We start from the raw sequence: 12,668 nt of genomic DNA on the forward strand, positions 1-12,668 counted from the left end.
CACCACCCCTTGTTGTAAATATTTTTGTCCACCCTAAGCGTGGAAGGGTATACTCAGACATGAGTCCCTTGCTCATTGCACCATCAGGATTCAAGCAAGCCGGGCCGAAGACGGCTGTAATGCCAGAAATCGGTCCCCGGAAGCTTGTTTCCTTCCCAGTGTAAGAATTGGCTTTTGTAGTTTGGTTTGTCCTGTTCCCATCATGCACTGGGACAGGAACAGACTAATTTGCATACAGCCAGGTTCTGAAACTGGGATGGTGCAATGAGCTAAAAAACGGTGTTGGATCTAGCCCTGATCTTTTGACTGGGTGAGAGTATTCTGCTTAATTCAGAGACTCTGTCCCTCACCACCCCTTGTTGTAAATAGATAGAAGTAAACAGCCCGGGCGCGGTGGGGGACTTTGACCAATTTCCTTTATTGGGTTTAGTCACACAGCTCCGTCAGCACAACCCGATCCCAAACTGGCCAGGAATCAACTGACCAGCGCGGAACGCTAATTCAAACACAAAGGCATGTGGAATCTAACAGATGTCGGATTCCATATGACGAACACAACAAGCACAAGCAACAGCAAATTATAACGCAAATCTATGCAAGGGGGAAATGTCTGGTTTGGGCCAGCACCAAACCTTAGGTTTGATGCCCAACCAGATGTAATAAAGTAGCCTGATCTAGTTTTGATCCAAATTCTAACGCCCAACAAAAGCAGGCGCAAGCAAGGAGTTAAGCGGTGTACCTTCTTAAATACCTCCATGTGTGTTATATCCTCTTAAGTGTCTTTGAATGTAATCCAGCCCTGCTGTCTCCTGCTGCCCAGCCAGAGTGAGAGATGGTGACGGTATGCCTGGGTGCCTGTGTGGATGAGTGGCGACAGTTGGTGATGGGCTGAGCAGGTGGGAGGCTGCTCCTGATGGGGCCGGAGTAAGGGCTGGAGATGGCTGGCAACCAGAATAAGGACTAATGTGTTTACTACATGGAACTAATAAAGAAGACTACAAAACTCTACATGGCTACCTGTGTCAACTTGTGTGCAAGGGCACAACAATAATTTTATTTATTTATTTTCAAAGTTTTATATAGCGCGAACAAGATCTTTGCAGATATCAGAGCGCTTTACAGAACCGAGGGGTAAAGGGAGACAAGGGAGTGCTTAAACCAACTATTGGGTACAAAATAGTAGAGGGAAGTCAATGAGTAGCAAAATAGGATAGTGCTTCTACCCGAAAGGGCGCATCTGACATTTCTGACCGCTCTGCTGATGTCTACACGTAAAAGTTAGTAATAGAAGATGTAGCTCCATTACAAATCCTAGGCTAGAGATTAAAGCCTCCTTTGTGCCACAAGCCGAGGCTCAGCATGACGAAGAACAGGAAGATTTGGAGTGACCACCACTGTTGACATCATCAGCGAGTGACTCTTTCTAAATGTGGCGCTGCACCTCGTCTGTCCTTGCAGCACAGCAATTCTTCACTCAGCGCTCCCATGTGTGAAGGACAATAACTCCATTATGCACCATAGGTTAGACACAAATTTAAAGTAACAGAGTGTGACTACCAGGGGCAATACTACAAACATTGCCCTGCGGTGCTGCTGATGTGAGCCTGCTTCCTGCACTCCCGGGTCACTTTGGTATTACAGAAGGTGCCGCAGACGCTTGCACAGTCCCTCCTATAGTAAGGGTTGCGCCGGAAGGATCACAAGAAGGCACTTCCGCCTTTGCATGGGGCTGAACTCTAATCAAATGAGGAAACACCGTCTTTGCAGACATGGGGCACAGAGGTGGTCAGGGCTGTGCATGACAAGAGGCGGAGCATAGTCAACGTGTGAGGGGGCCACAGGGCTCCCTAGCCCCCTCCGCAGACAGATTCATTCACGCACCACATATGTCTTCCGAGGTGAAAGGTGAATCAACGACCTCAAAACATTGGTCCACCTTACACTAATGCGTTTTTTTTAATCACTGTCAAACCACTGTCGGGCACCAGAGCTCTCCACCAACATACACAGCACCACACGCAAACACCTGCCATGTAAACTCACATTCTCTGAAACAGAAAGAGAAAACGCTTTATTTAGTTGGTCAAATATTTACAGACATTAACGTGAATGTTTTAACGCCACAGCTCCCACGGTCCTGTAAATGCAGCCTTATCCAGGGTGACAGCCTGCAGGAAGCAGGAAATGTCCAGGAAGAGGTGTGACAGGCAGAACAACAAACTGCAGGAATGGAATAGAAGGACACAGAGGGAGGGAAAGGGCTTCACAGGTGGAATAAGAGCCCGCAGGAGGGGTAGAGACTGGAATGGACTTCTAACCTACCACAGGCAAGAAAAGGAGCCTTTTAAGGAATGGGGGGCCTAGGAGCAGGGTCGAGGATTCTTATGAAATAAAAGAGGGTTCACCACCTATTTCCAACTGCCCAGAACAACTGAAGGAGCCTCTGAGGTCACTGACAGGAAGCATCTGCTCATCACAGGAGTACAGAGATGGCAGAATTACAGGATTTCAGTCACATTCAACCCAAGTGTCTAAACGCCGCCACACCTTCCATTTATAGAACATCACAAATGAAGCCTATTTCACAAAAAGGAGACTTGTAGTTTTAGCTCAAAAACAAAATGGGTATATATCAAAATAATTCTGCATTACAAATCTTCACATAGAAAAAAAGATTCACTGTACAGTCCTCCAGGACTCTTCAGTGACCTACGAATGTGGCTCGAGATGCTACGGGAAATAAAATACAATGTCTATTTTTATTTAAACAAGGGAGTATTATTCATCACTTCAGAAAGAAAAAAATTGTTATATTAACATGTACCATAAATTAAATATTTCAGAATTATCAGAGATGAAATACACCTCTTGAAGAGAAGGCAGCATCAAATCCATCATCGCTTAAATAGACTGTGATGTCATCAGCAAAGCTCCAGTCTTATGACACCGCCATGTGTCCTGGTGGCTTTTAAAGACTCTTGCCACATGAGCGTTAGTTGAGGGGAGGAGAGAAGCTAACAAGTCACCTGCATGGACTGCACTCCATTCTGTTTAATGACCCCCTCCCCACAGGCCTGAGGAAGACCCAAGGAGTAATACACCAGAGCGAAACATCGTCCCTGTAACACAAGTACTTCACGAGAAATATGGGTCATACATGAGAACTTATCATCCCATGGGGAATTTGTTTGTACTCTCTCCCTTCCAAACCTTCCCACCACTTGTTACCCGATTAGGGGATGATTTGTCTTTAATTGTGCTCTTTGCTCCAGTCTGAATGCGTGTTTGCACAGAGAACTGCATTGTTTACAGTGAACACCAATTTATGCTTTTGCAGTATAACATCCTGTGAATAAATCAATTTAAACTTTCTTGGTGGTCATATGTCTTGGTTCTAAGCAAATCCTGAATAGCATGTGGGGTTCCTTGAAGCATAGATGCATCGGCAAAGCCAATGCGCCTGCCTTTAAATTGGTAGCACATGTCCGTGACACGTTGCTGATACCGCGTCTGCCACCTTGGAACAATGAACCAATGATAACGTATGCCACCACTATGGAAAGATGGCTGCACATACTTTAAAAGGCATTGGCAATTGGATGGCCATCTTTAGTAGTTTCTGCCATATATTGTCATTGGCTCACCATTCCATGCTGAATGCAAGACAGCGATGGTGTTGGAGTGATAAATAAAGGTTGGTTTCACTCATCATTGGGTATCTTTGTTACCATACTCTCAGGTATGGTGATGCGTCGCTTTGTCGCTCTGTCCTCAGCTTGTTCTATGTGCGGGGCTCCACTTTGATACCTTAAACCTCCTTCCAAGTATTCACTCCCCGGTGCAACCAGGCTCCACTCTTGTTGAGTCTCTGGGCTCACCGTTGCTCAATCTCAACTGATTCTTTCTTTGCTCAGTGGCCGCTCCCGTTTTCCAGGAAGCGCCGCTGGACTAGTCGCTGGTAGAGTCCATCCTTCTCCATCAGCTGCTGGTGAGTTCCTTCTTGCACTACCCGCCCCTCCTCCATCACGATGATGTGATCCGCATTCTCCACTGTCTTGAGTCGGTGAGCGATGATCAGCATGGTCAGCCCCGGGATCCGTGACAGAGCGTCCTGCACCTGGAAGAGAGGGATAGGCTTACAACTACATCTGGAAGAGAGGGAGAGGCTTACACCTGCACCTGGGAGAGAGGGAGAGACTTACACCTGCACCTGGAAGAGAGTGAGAGGCATACACCTACATCTGGAAGAGACTGGGAGACTTACACCTCCAGCTTGAAGAGAGTGAGAATCGTACACATGCATCTAGAAGGGAATGAGAGGCTTACACCTTCATCTGAAAGAGAGGGAAAGGCCTCACTCATGGATATGAATTCCCTATCAGATCTCGAAGTTGCCCATCTCCCTATCCCATTTATTAAATTAAATTAAATTAAATTAAATTAAATTAAATTAAATTTAGTTCTGCTTCTTCCTTGTTTCTGTACTTTTGGTCAGAATAATCTGTATTTTAGCTTCTGAATTTGAGACTCACATGATCGCTGGAATAGCTCATTTTAGGCTTTCCTGTAACCCTCCTAGAGAATGCCTCTGTAGCTAGTTTCTTCTACTTTGATATCCTCATTATGCTCACCTAGGAATACCTATTTAATGTGCAATCCTTGAATCACAGCTGTGAAGCTTCTGAATGACGGTTTGATAATTGTAGCTGCTATAAACAACAGATTTGACCTCTTCAATTAAAATTCTCTGTAAACTCTATGCCAACTCTAAGTGTTTCTCCCATGTACTGTCCAGGAACTTACACTTGCACTGTGGCAATAAAATTGATCGGGCAGTATACGTTGACTGAATTTAAGAGTACTATTTGGACATTGCATGTAACATGTAACGGGTTGGATATTTTCAGATAATGTCATCAAGGATTGCTGTAGGTATGTGATTCTAACACTAGAAATGGAGGTGCAAATGATGATGCCTGTAAGCTAAGAGATAGGGTGCAATAAAAGTCTTCAGCACTTTTTAAACATTTAGGAAGAGGCTTTAGAAGATGTGTAGGAGGCAGCTGGGCTGTGTCAAGACATGATTGGAACCCAAGCATTTTAATTATGTTTTATGTTTAATGAGGTTCACATTGTTGAACACATGATGGGATGCATCTGCTTAACTGTGAAGAATCTATCTACAGTGATGGACCATATGTATGCAGACTGACTAAATTTATAGAGGTGCAGTATGGTTGTCGCCATTTGTGGTTGTGTGCAAAACTAACAGTGAACTCCATATGTGCATTGACCTGTGTGATTACAGCCAGATGGTCTTCGTAGATGTCCCTCATCTTCCAAAGATGGATGAGACTATTGCCACGCATGCTCTGCCAGGCTATATTCTAAGATGTATCCACATAAGTGTATTATCTTGCCGTTTTGGTGGAGATGTAGGGGCAGATTTATGACGACTGGCTCATCCCTTCAAATCAGCAGGGATGCGCCAGGTAAGATGAATCATGCAAGTTTACCCTTGCGCCACCACAAATGTGCCGCATTTACTATGCGGCACATCGTGGCGCAAGGATAAACCGATGCGTGACGCATCTTCTGTCGTAAGGGTGGCGCATTGCTGGAGTCGTGTCCAGCAATACTCGTGGCCTGCCCATACATACCGTGGTGCCTCTCGCCTTACGCCTGCTTCAAGCAGGCGCAAGGTTTTGACGCAGCGGTGTCAGGAAAGTGACTGAGTGGAATCTTGTAGATTTCACTCAGGCACTTTACAGAGGCTTTACTGCGCCGTAACGCCCCCCCCCCCCGTGCTGGAACGCCCACATGAAACCTGACGCAGGTTTCATGTGGCGCAGGGCTTTACAACGTGACCCATCTCTATGCTCAGACATGAGTCCCTTGCTCACTGCACCATCAGGATTCAAGCAAGCCGGGCCGAAGACGGCTGTAATGCCAGAAACCGGTCCCCGGAAGCTTGTTTCCTTTCCAGTAAAGAATTGGCTTGGTAGTTTGGTCTGCCCTGTTCCCATGATGCACTGGGCCTGGGTCAGACTTATTTGCATGTAGCCAGGTTCTGAACTGGGATGGTGCAGTGAGCTAAAAAACGGTGATGGATCAAGCCCTGATCTTTTGACTGGGTATGAGTGTTCTGTTTAATTCAGATGCTCTGTCCATCACCACCCCCTTTTGAACCATCTCCCTATATGGCGCATGGTTTATGCCGCTGCTGCTTCACAAAAGTGACGCAACGGCAGCGCAAAAGTGGTGCAGGGGCTCTTAAATCTGTCCCGTAGTGTCTGTTTTTGTAACACATATTGGCATGTTTCAGTTTAGAAAAATACATTTTGGCTTGGTGTTGGAAGTCCTCATGAGGATTGGGTACACCTGTTTAAGGTAATTTAATGTAGTTCTGGCCTTTCAGGATAATATCTTGAGGTTCAACGAGAATCACAGACCATACTAAATATTAGGATGTAGCAACTGTTGGGTGTAAGTGACTAAAACACAAATGTGCTTTTGGAAACAAGGAAGCAGAATACCTGGTTATCATTGCTACAGAAGGACCCAAAGCCTCCATGCTAAAGGCAACTGGTGATTATTTTCAAGCCCCAGAAGAGAGGGGTTTATTCACTTGCTAAAGGGAGCCTTTACTAGATTAATGTGGAAGGGGAGAGATTTGTCTAAGGGACCGACCAAACTCATTCTTTCTCATATTTGTCAAATAGACCCTAATATTGGCCCATTTTACACGCCTTTGTCCAAGGAAAATCTCCATATTCAACTGTGACTGCTAGTGAAGGTGGCGTGTGCATGCTGTTATCACAAAAAAAGGAGCTAAGAAGAAGCTGTGGCACCTTACGTTCTCACGTTTGAAGGCTCCAGAAAGAATCAAACTCTCATGAGAAAAGATGTGAACTCGCATGTGGACTGTGCACATATGTAAGCCATCTCTTAAGGTACAAAAATGACATTGCAAACAGCCCATATCCATTTTTAGTGGCATACTTGTGCAAACAAGCAAACCCACTGTGAGCTTTGGCACACAACTGTGGAAATACTGCTGGTTCACAACAAGAAATCAGAGTGTATAACTATGTGGAAGATGGTTTGGAGAGAGAAGTGTTTAACCAGGATAAGGATTTAGGGGCAGATTTACAAGCCGCGTGCGTCACTTTTGCGTCACTTTTCCCATGTTAAAAGTGACGCAAAAGTGGCGCAAGGGGCTTGTAAATCTGCCCCTTAGAATATTTGGTGGAGCAAGTGAATCTTGAACAGAGTAAATCTGTTACTCAACAGGAATGGATGAAAGCTTTGCAATAGGATACATGAGACAACTGATTTTATTAGAAAGACGTGACCTGTGGCGAGATGTCTGGTATGGTACTAAATCTCTTGCAAAAGAGGCAGCAGAGAGGTAATTTAAAGATAGTAATTTACTTAGAGGAGAAACGTTTATTCTGCCAACAACCTTTAGAAGCAAGATGGGTGATCCAGTGTATGTGGACTATTTAAATATGGCCCTGAACATGAAGTCACTTAGGGAAATAGATTGGAGGCCAGGTATGAGTAAAGATTTTGAGATAAAGGTTAATATTTGTGGAGTGAGTAGGTCAGAGGCTAAAGGTCAAAAGTGTCTGTAAGCACCAATGCAGACAATGAATCCCACTCCTCCCCCAGTCAAGGGACAGGCATGGATTTCCTAGGGTCATCTTATGTTTCGACTACAATTTTGTTTTATGTTTGTGACTAATCCATGCCCTTAGGTCCTGACATAGTAAAGGGGAGTGCTGCAACATGCTTCTCCCTCTGTGGTCCGAGGGATGTACACAGACCTTGCTCCATGAAGGGGCAGGTTGCTCAAATTTGCCAACTTCTCACCTCAATGAAAGTGGGTGGGAACCAGATTGTGGGTCCTTGCACCCGGAGTGCTGCATTGGAGTCCTGCCTGAGACCACTGACCTCCATCTCATTATGGGTGTTCTTCAGAAGGCACTGTTGGTAGCATGCAGTGGTCGCCTGATCACTGCCCTCTTCCCAGGATGCCCACAGCTCTAATGTGCAGAGCGGAGGCTGTCCATCACAGACCGCTCCAAGAATGCAAACCAGTAACACCTGCCTCAACAGGTCGGTCACTTGTAATAGAGTCGCAAAGTCTTTATACGTTCAATTATGACTCACATGGAAGAGATGATGCTTTTTACACACCCCCCTTATCATTGCAATCTGCGAAGACTCACACATTGTACACCGTGACTTGCCAATCTCCAGTTGCACATCCTTTACTGTTGTGACTTGGACGTTGTGATGTAATTTGTACCATCCTCATGGTGAGGGCTAATAATGGTTGCAGAGTAGTGTCAGGTAATGTCTCTGTAGTGAATGGTTTGGAGGCACCTATGTGAATCTAGCACAATACCCCACATGTGACAGCAGGAATTGTTCAGGTTGAGAGGTTGTGAGGTCATCAAACTTAAAACCATGGGTGGTTCCCTAATACAAAAGCTGTGGCGTTGTTTACTCAGAAACAGAAGAGGTGGAAAGAGTATTACGCCTCGGCTAGTGGAAACTATAAGTATGTGTGGTGGACTGAGCTGAGTTAAGGGGATGACGTGGACGATGACGTGAGCCATTCCAAGGGGATACCGGGAGATCTTAAAGACTTAAAGGAGTGCCGTGTTTACCTTGTGCTCGGTGTCCACATCCAGGCAGCTGGAGGCCTCGTCCAGGATCAGCACCTGTGGGCGCCGGACCAGTGCTCGGGCGACGGCGATGCGCTGCTTCTGTCCCCTGGCCAGGAGACTTCCCTGCTCCCCAACATCTGCGCATCAGGGGTGAAAACAAGAGCTAGAGAATACAAATGAAGAATCAAGAAACCCAGAGCATGGACATGCAATCACACTAAACCTGGCAGGAGACTTCCCTGTTCCCCAACATCTGCGCAGCACGGATAACAATCAGGTGAAAAACCAAATGAAGAAACATATGGGCGTGTACTCACAATACTCACGTGGAGGGACCTGAACATGAGTGTGGGTAACAGCAGAATCACATGGAAGGATGTGTGCTTTTGTTTTATTTTTTTTATATACAATTAAGTAATGAATACAGCACTGATCTAGCAAAAAGATGCAGCCGGGCACTGTACGTACTGTTGGGTTTGTTGTTAACATTGGACATTGAATGCATTAGGACCTATAATGTATACACTGGCTGTGTCTTGACCACTTCTGCAATAGGCAGACAGTGAGTTGGTACAAAGGTGGATTCCACCAACAAACAGTGGTCAGGGTCTTCTGAAGCCGCGTGGCGCTCCATCGGAGCTACAGACCACAGGGATTCATAATCTGAGTATTTGTAAAGGGCACATTCACATCAAGGGGTTTCTTAGCTCTACGAAATATTTATATTTACCAAGATCAATTGTACCCATTTTGGGATATGAATCTGTGTCCATGGGGTCAAACACAGACTCATGCCGTGGGTGCAACAGTCCACTGAGCTGTCGGCCAGCGCTGACCTCAAACACATACCTGAAACCTATGCCCCCCACTTCTGTTGTGCTGTAGGGTCCCCCACCAGGACTGCCTTCTCCTCTTTTGTATCAAAGGTGTGCCTGCAGTGCATGCAATGAACATGATGCATACAGTGTGCATCACTAGCTGACCAAGGCACAGAGCCCCCTCGCCAACCTTCATTCCTTGTCTGTCCAAGCTCATAAGAAACCTACGCTGTCTTGGCTTTAAGTGCTGAGGGTCCCTTCATAGAAGGGTGGAATGAGAAACCTGGTGGGTATAAAAGCACCAGACTGAAGACACTTTAAGAAATCTATGGGTTTAACTTTGGTCTCTTTCTAAAGGAATTTGTGTCTTTTTGGTGAACACAATTGTCCCTACTGCTCACAGCTGCACATAGTTGTGGCTAACAGAAGTAGTCACATTTCCTCTCCCTATTGTTGTTTCCATGAGGAGGACCCAAGTTAACCGCTTCCACGCTCATGACGAGCTCAGCCCGCCATGCAGCACGGTGGCGCTGTGCTGATGACAAGCTGAGCTCGTCATAAAATGTAAATGCAGTGCTTATATAGCGCACGTATCATCCCCGAAAGGGTCTCAAGGTGCTGTACACATACCGCTGTGGAACCCTTCCTGGCCTTTCCCTGTGAAGTGCCCCTCTTGGGCACCCCCAAGGTGAAGCCAGGTTTCCCAGTGCTGTTGGGGCCGTTGTGGAGATTAAGCAAGCTATTGCCCAGAGTGTCAGAGTGGAACCCATGATTAGAGGAGGCACCGAGGTGAGAATTATCAGGTCCGAGGAAATTGAGCCCAAGACCCGCCGAGGCAGGAATTGAACCCTGGTCCGGGCCAGACCTCTGCATCAGGATCTGCCGCTCTAACCATTGAGCCACACTTCTCCATGACCATTACGGAACGCCCACGCGGGGATAATTCCCCTGCTGTGCTGGGCGTTCCATTGGAACGGGCGTAGTCCGGGCGTAGTCCGGGCGTAGTCTTGACGAGCTCAGCTCGTCATCAGCACAGCGCCACCGTGCTGCATGAAGAGCCGAGCTCGTCATGAGCACCGCGGCGCCGCGTGCGGGCCCCCTCCCCCCACGCTGCAGGGGAATTAGGTGTCTGCCAGTTTACTGGTGTTACAGAGGCAACAGGTCGACAAAAAGGCCTAGCTTTGAGTTACCTGTTTCAGAGATGGGTGTTCTTTCATGACGCTTGGACATTCCACCTGGCAGGATATTTTAACAAGGGCTAATCTGTCCCAGACAGCCAGTGGGAGATGCTTTCATCTGCCTGATAGACATTTGTCTAAGTCCTGGAGAAAGTTATGGTCATAAAGTTCTGACAAGTCTTCCATTGCACAGGACCCTTTTAGAGCATCTGGTATACCCAGGCAGAAGACTTTCGGGGCACAGACAATAGTAACCATATGCTAAAAAGAAAAGGATTTAAACTAATGTATAAATATTTATCTGTAAGAATAAAAACTCTTAGACAAAATTAAAAAAAATATGAATTTGTTTACAAAATTACATAATAGTTTTGGTCTTTTTTTGGTTATTTTATAATTTAGCATATGGTTACTATTGTCTGATTAGTGTTCACCTAAAATTAGTTGGCTCATATATTAGATGCTTGCTATAAACTTGTTACCTAAAAGCTTATTCCACCACCCCATGTTTCCTATCTAATCTTAATTCAAGGCCCTCCCCAGTCCCTTCAGTGCCCCTCTATTCCACCCCCACCCATCTGGCGCTGTGCCTCAGCTCTCAGCTTTAAACCATGTGTTCCCCTCAGTGCCCCCCTCATGCCACCTCCACCCACCTCATGCTTATTCTATCCTCTTTGCTGTGCTCTTTTTCTCAACTGTTCCCTTCAGTGCCACCCTCAGGTTCCCCCTTTTCTCCTTCTTTACTTCACCCATTCTCCCACATTGGCTTTAACTGTATGCAGTCTCCCACCCACTCCCATGAACACCATTCCATCTCAACCAACACCCATTCTTTGCTTCACCCATTCCCCCATATTTGCTTCAGCTGTACACAGTCTCCCACCCATTTCCATCAATACCCCTCAATTCCATCCAACACCCATTCTTTGCTTCACCCCTTCTCCCGCCTGATGTCTTCAGACCCTCATGCCACATCTCACCCATCTCATATGTCCTCTCCATCTTCTGGATGAACTGGTTGGCGTCGGCTATATCTGCAGCTTGCTTGACCTCTGACATTGAGGCATTCTGAAGGCCGTAAGTGATGTTGTCTTTGATTGACCCAGTGAAGAGGACGGGCTCCTGCCCCGCCAGCGAGATCTGGGACGACAAAAAAGAGAAGAATATGAATGTGATAGCATCTTTATGAGACGTGTCAACGTTTGACGCTTGTAGAACTCAAGGCACAATACAAGCCCTGTGCATTATCTTGTTAATATTAATAAAGTTGATGTCAATATGAATAACAATACATTCATGTATAAGAACAAAATTCTCCCATCATGAACTCCACATCAACCCCGACTCTGAAATACATAGTTAGGCAGGCCAAGAACCCTATGACCGAGGTACCGGATTGACAATTCACAGGTGGGGTGGCACGTAGTAGGCAGACAGACTGCATGAACAGGAAACCCCTGAGCAATCCCACAGAATAATGCAGTGACACCGCAATGGTCCGGGGAGAAGAGCCTCAATAAAGCACACAGGGCCGGAGGGTATGCCCGTTCCCAAAGCACAATAAAGTAAAATGCCACATAATGTAACCAAAAGGGGGTGGTGATGGACGGAGCATCTGAACCAATCAAACACTCACACCCAGTCAACAGATCTGGGTTTAATCCATCACCGTTCTTTAGCCCACTCTGCCACACCAGTTCAGACATGGCCATATGCAAATCAGTCTGACCCTGTGCCTCATGGGAACAGTCCAGCCCGAACTGCCAAGCCATGCCTTCCCTGGACTAGAATCAAGCTTCCTAGGACCGGTTTCTGGCATTTCAGCCGTCTTCAGCCCGGCTTGCTTGAATCCAGTGGCAAAGTGAGCAAGGGACTCACGTCTGAGCATATCCTGCCAAATTATGGCGAACAAAGCGGTACAAAAGGGGGTGGTGATGGACGTAGCATCTGAACCATTCAAACACTCACACCCAGTTAACAGATCTGGGTTGAAT

The 12,668-nt window shown here is 46.3% G+C and overlaps 1 protein-coding gene across 1 annotated transcript in view; it reads right to left on the reverse strand.

Moving 5' to 3' along the window:
• Positions 1 to 2,049: 2,049 nt before the first annotated feature.
• The window catches only part of LOC144754048 (antigen peptide transporter 2-like), a 136,108-nt gene continuing 125,489 nt past the window's right edge, over positions 2,050 to 12,668 (reverse strand). Inside the window, exons 10-12 of the mRNA XM_078641561.1 lie at positions 11,655 to 11,814; positions 8,679 to 8,815; positions 2,050 to 4,117 (exon numbers count right to left, since the gene is read on the reverse strand). Coding sequence (XP_078497687.1) covers positions 3,911 to 4,117; positions 8,679 to 8,815; positions 11,655 to 11,814 — 504 coding nt within the window. The 3' untranslated portion in view covers positions 2,050 to 3,910. The remainder of the gene's footprint in view (positions 4,118 to 8,678; positions 8,816 to 11,654; positions 11,815 to 12,668) is intronic.

Source organism: Lissotriton helveticus, chromosome 5_1 (genome assembly GCF_964261635.1).
Source record: "Lissotriton helveticus chromosome 5_1, aLisHel1.1, whole genome shotgun sequence".
NCBI lineage: Eukaryota > Metazoa > Chordata > Amphibia > Caudata > Salamandridae > Lissotriton > Lissotriton helveticus.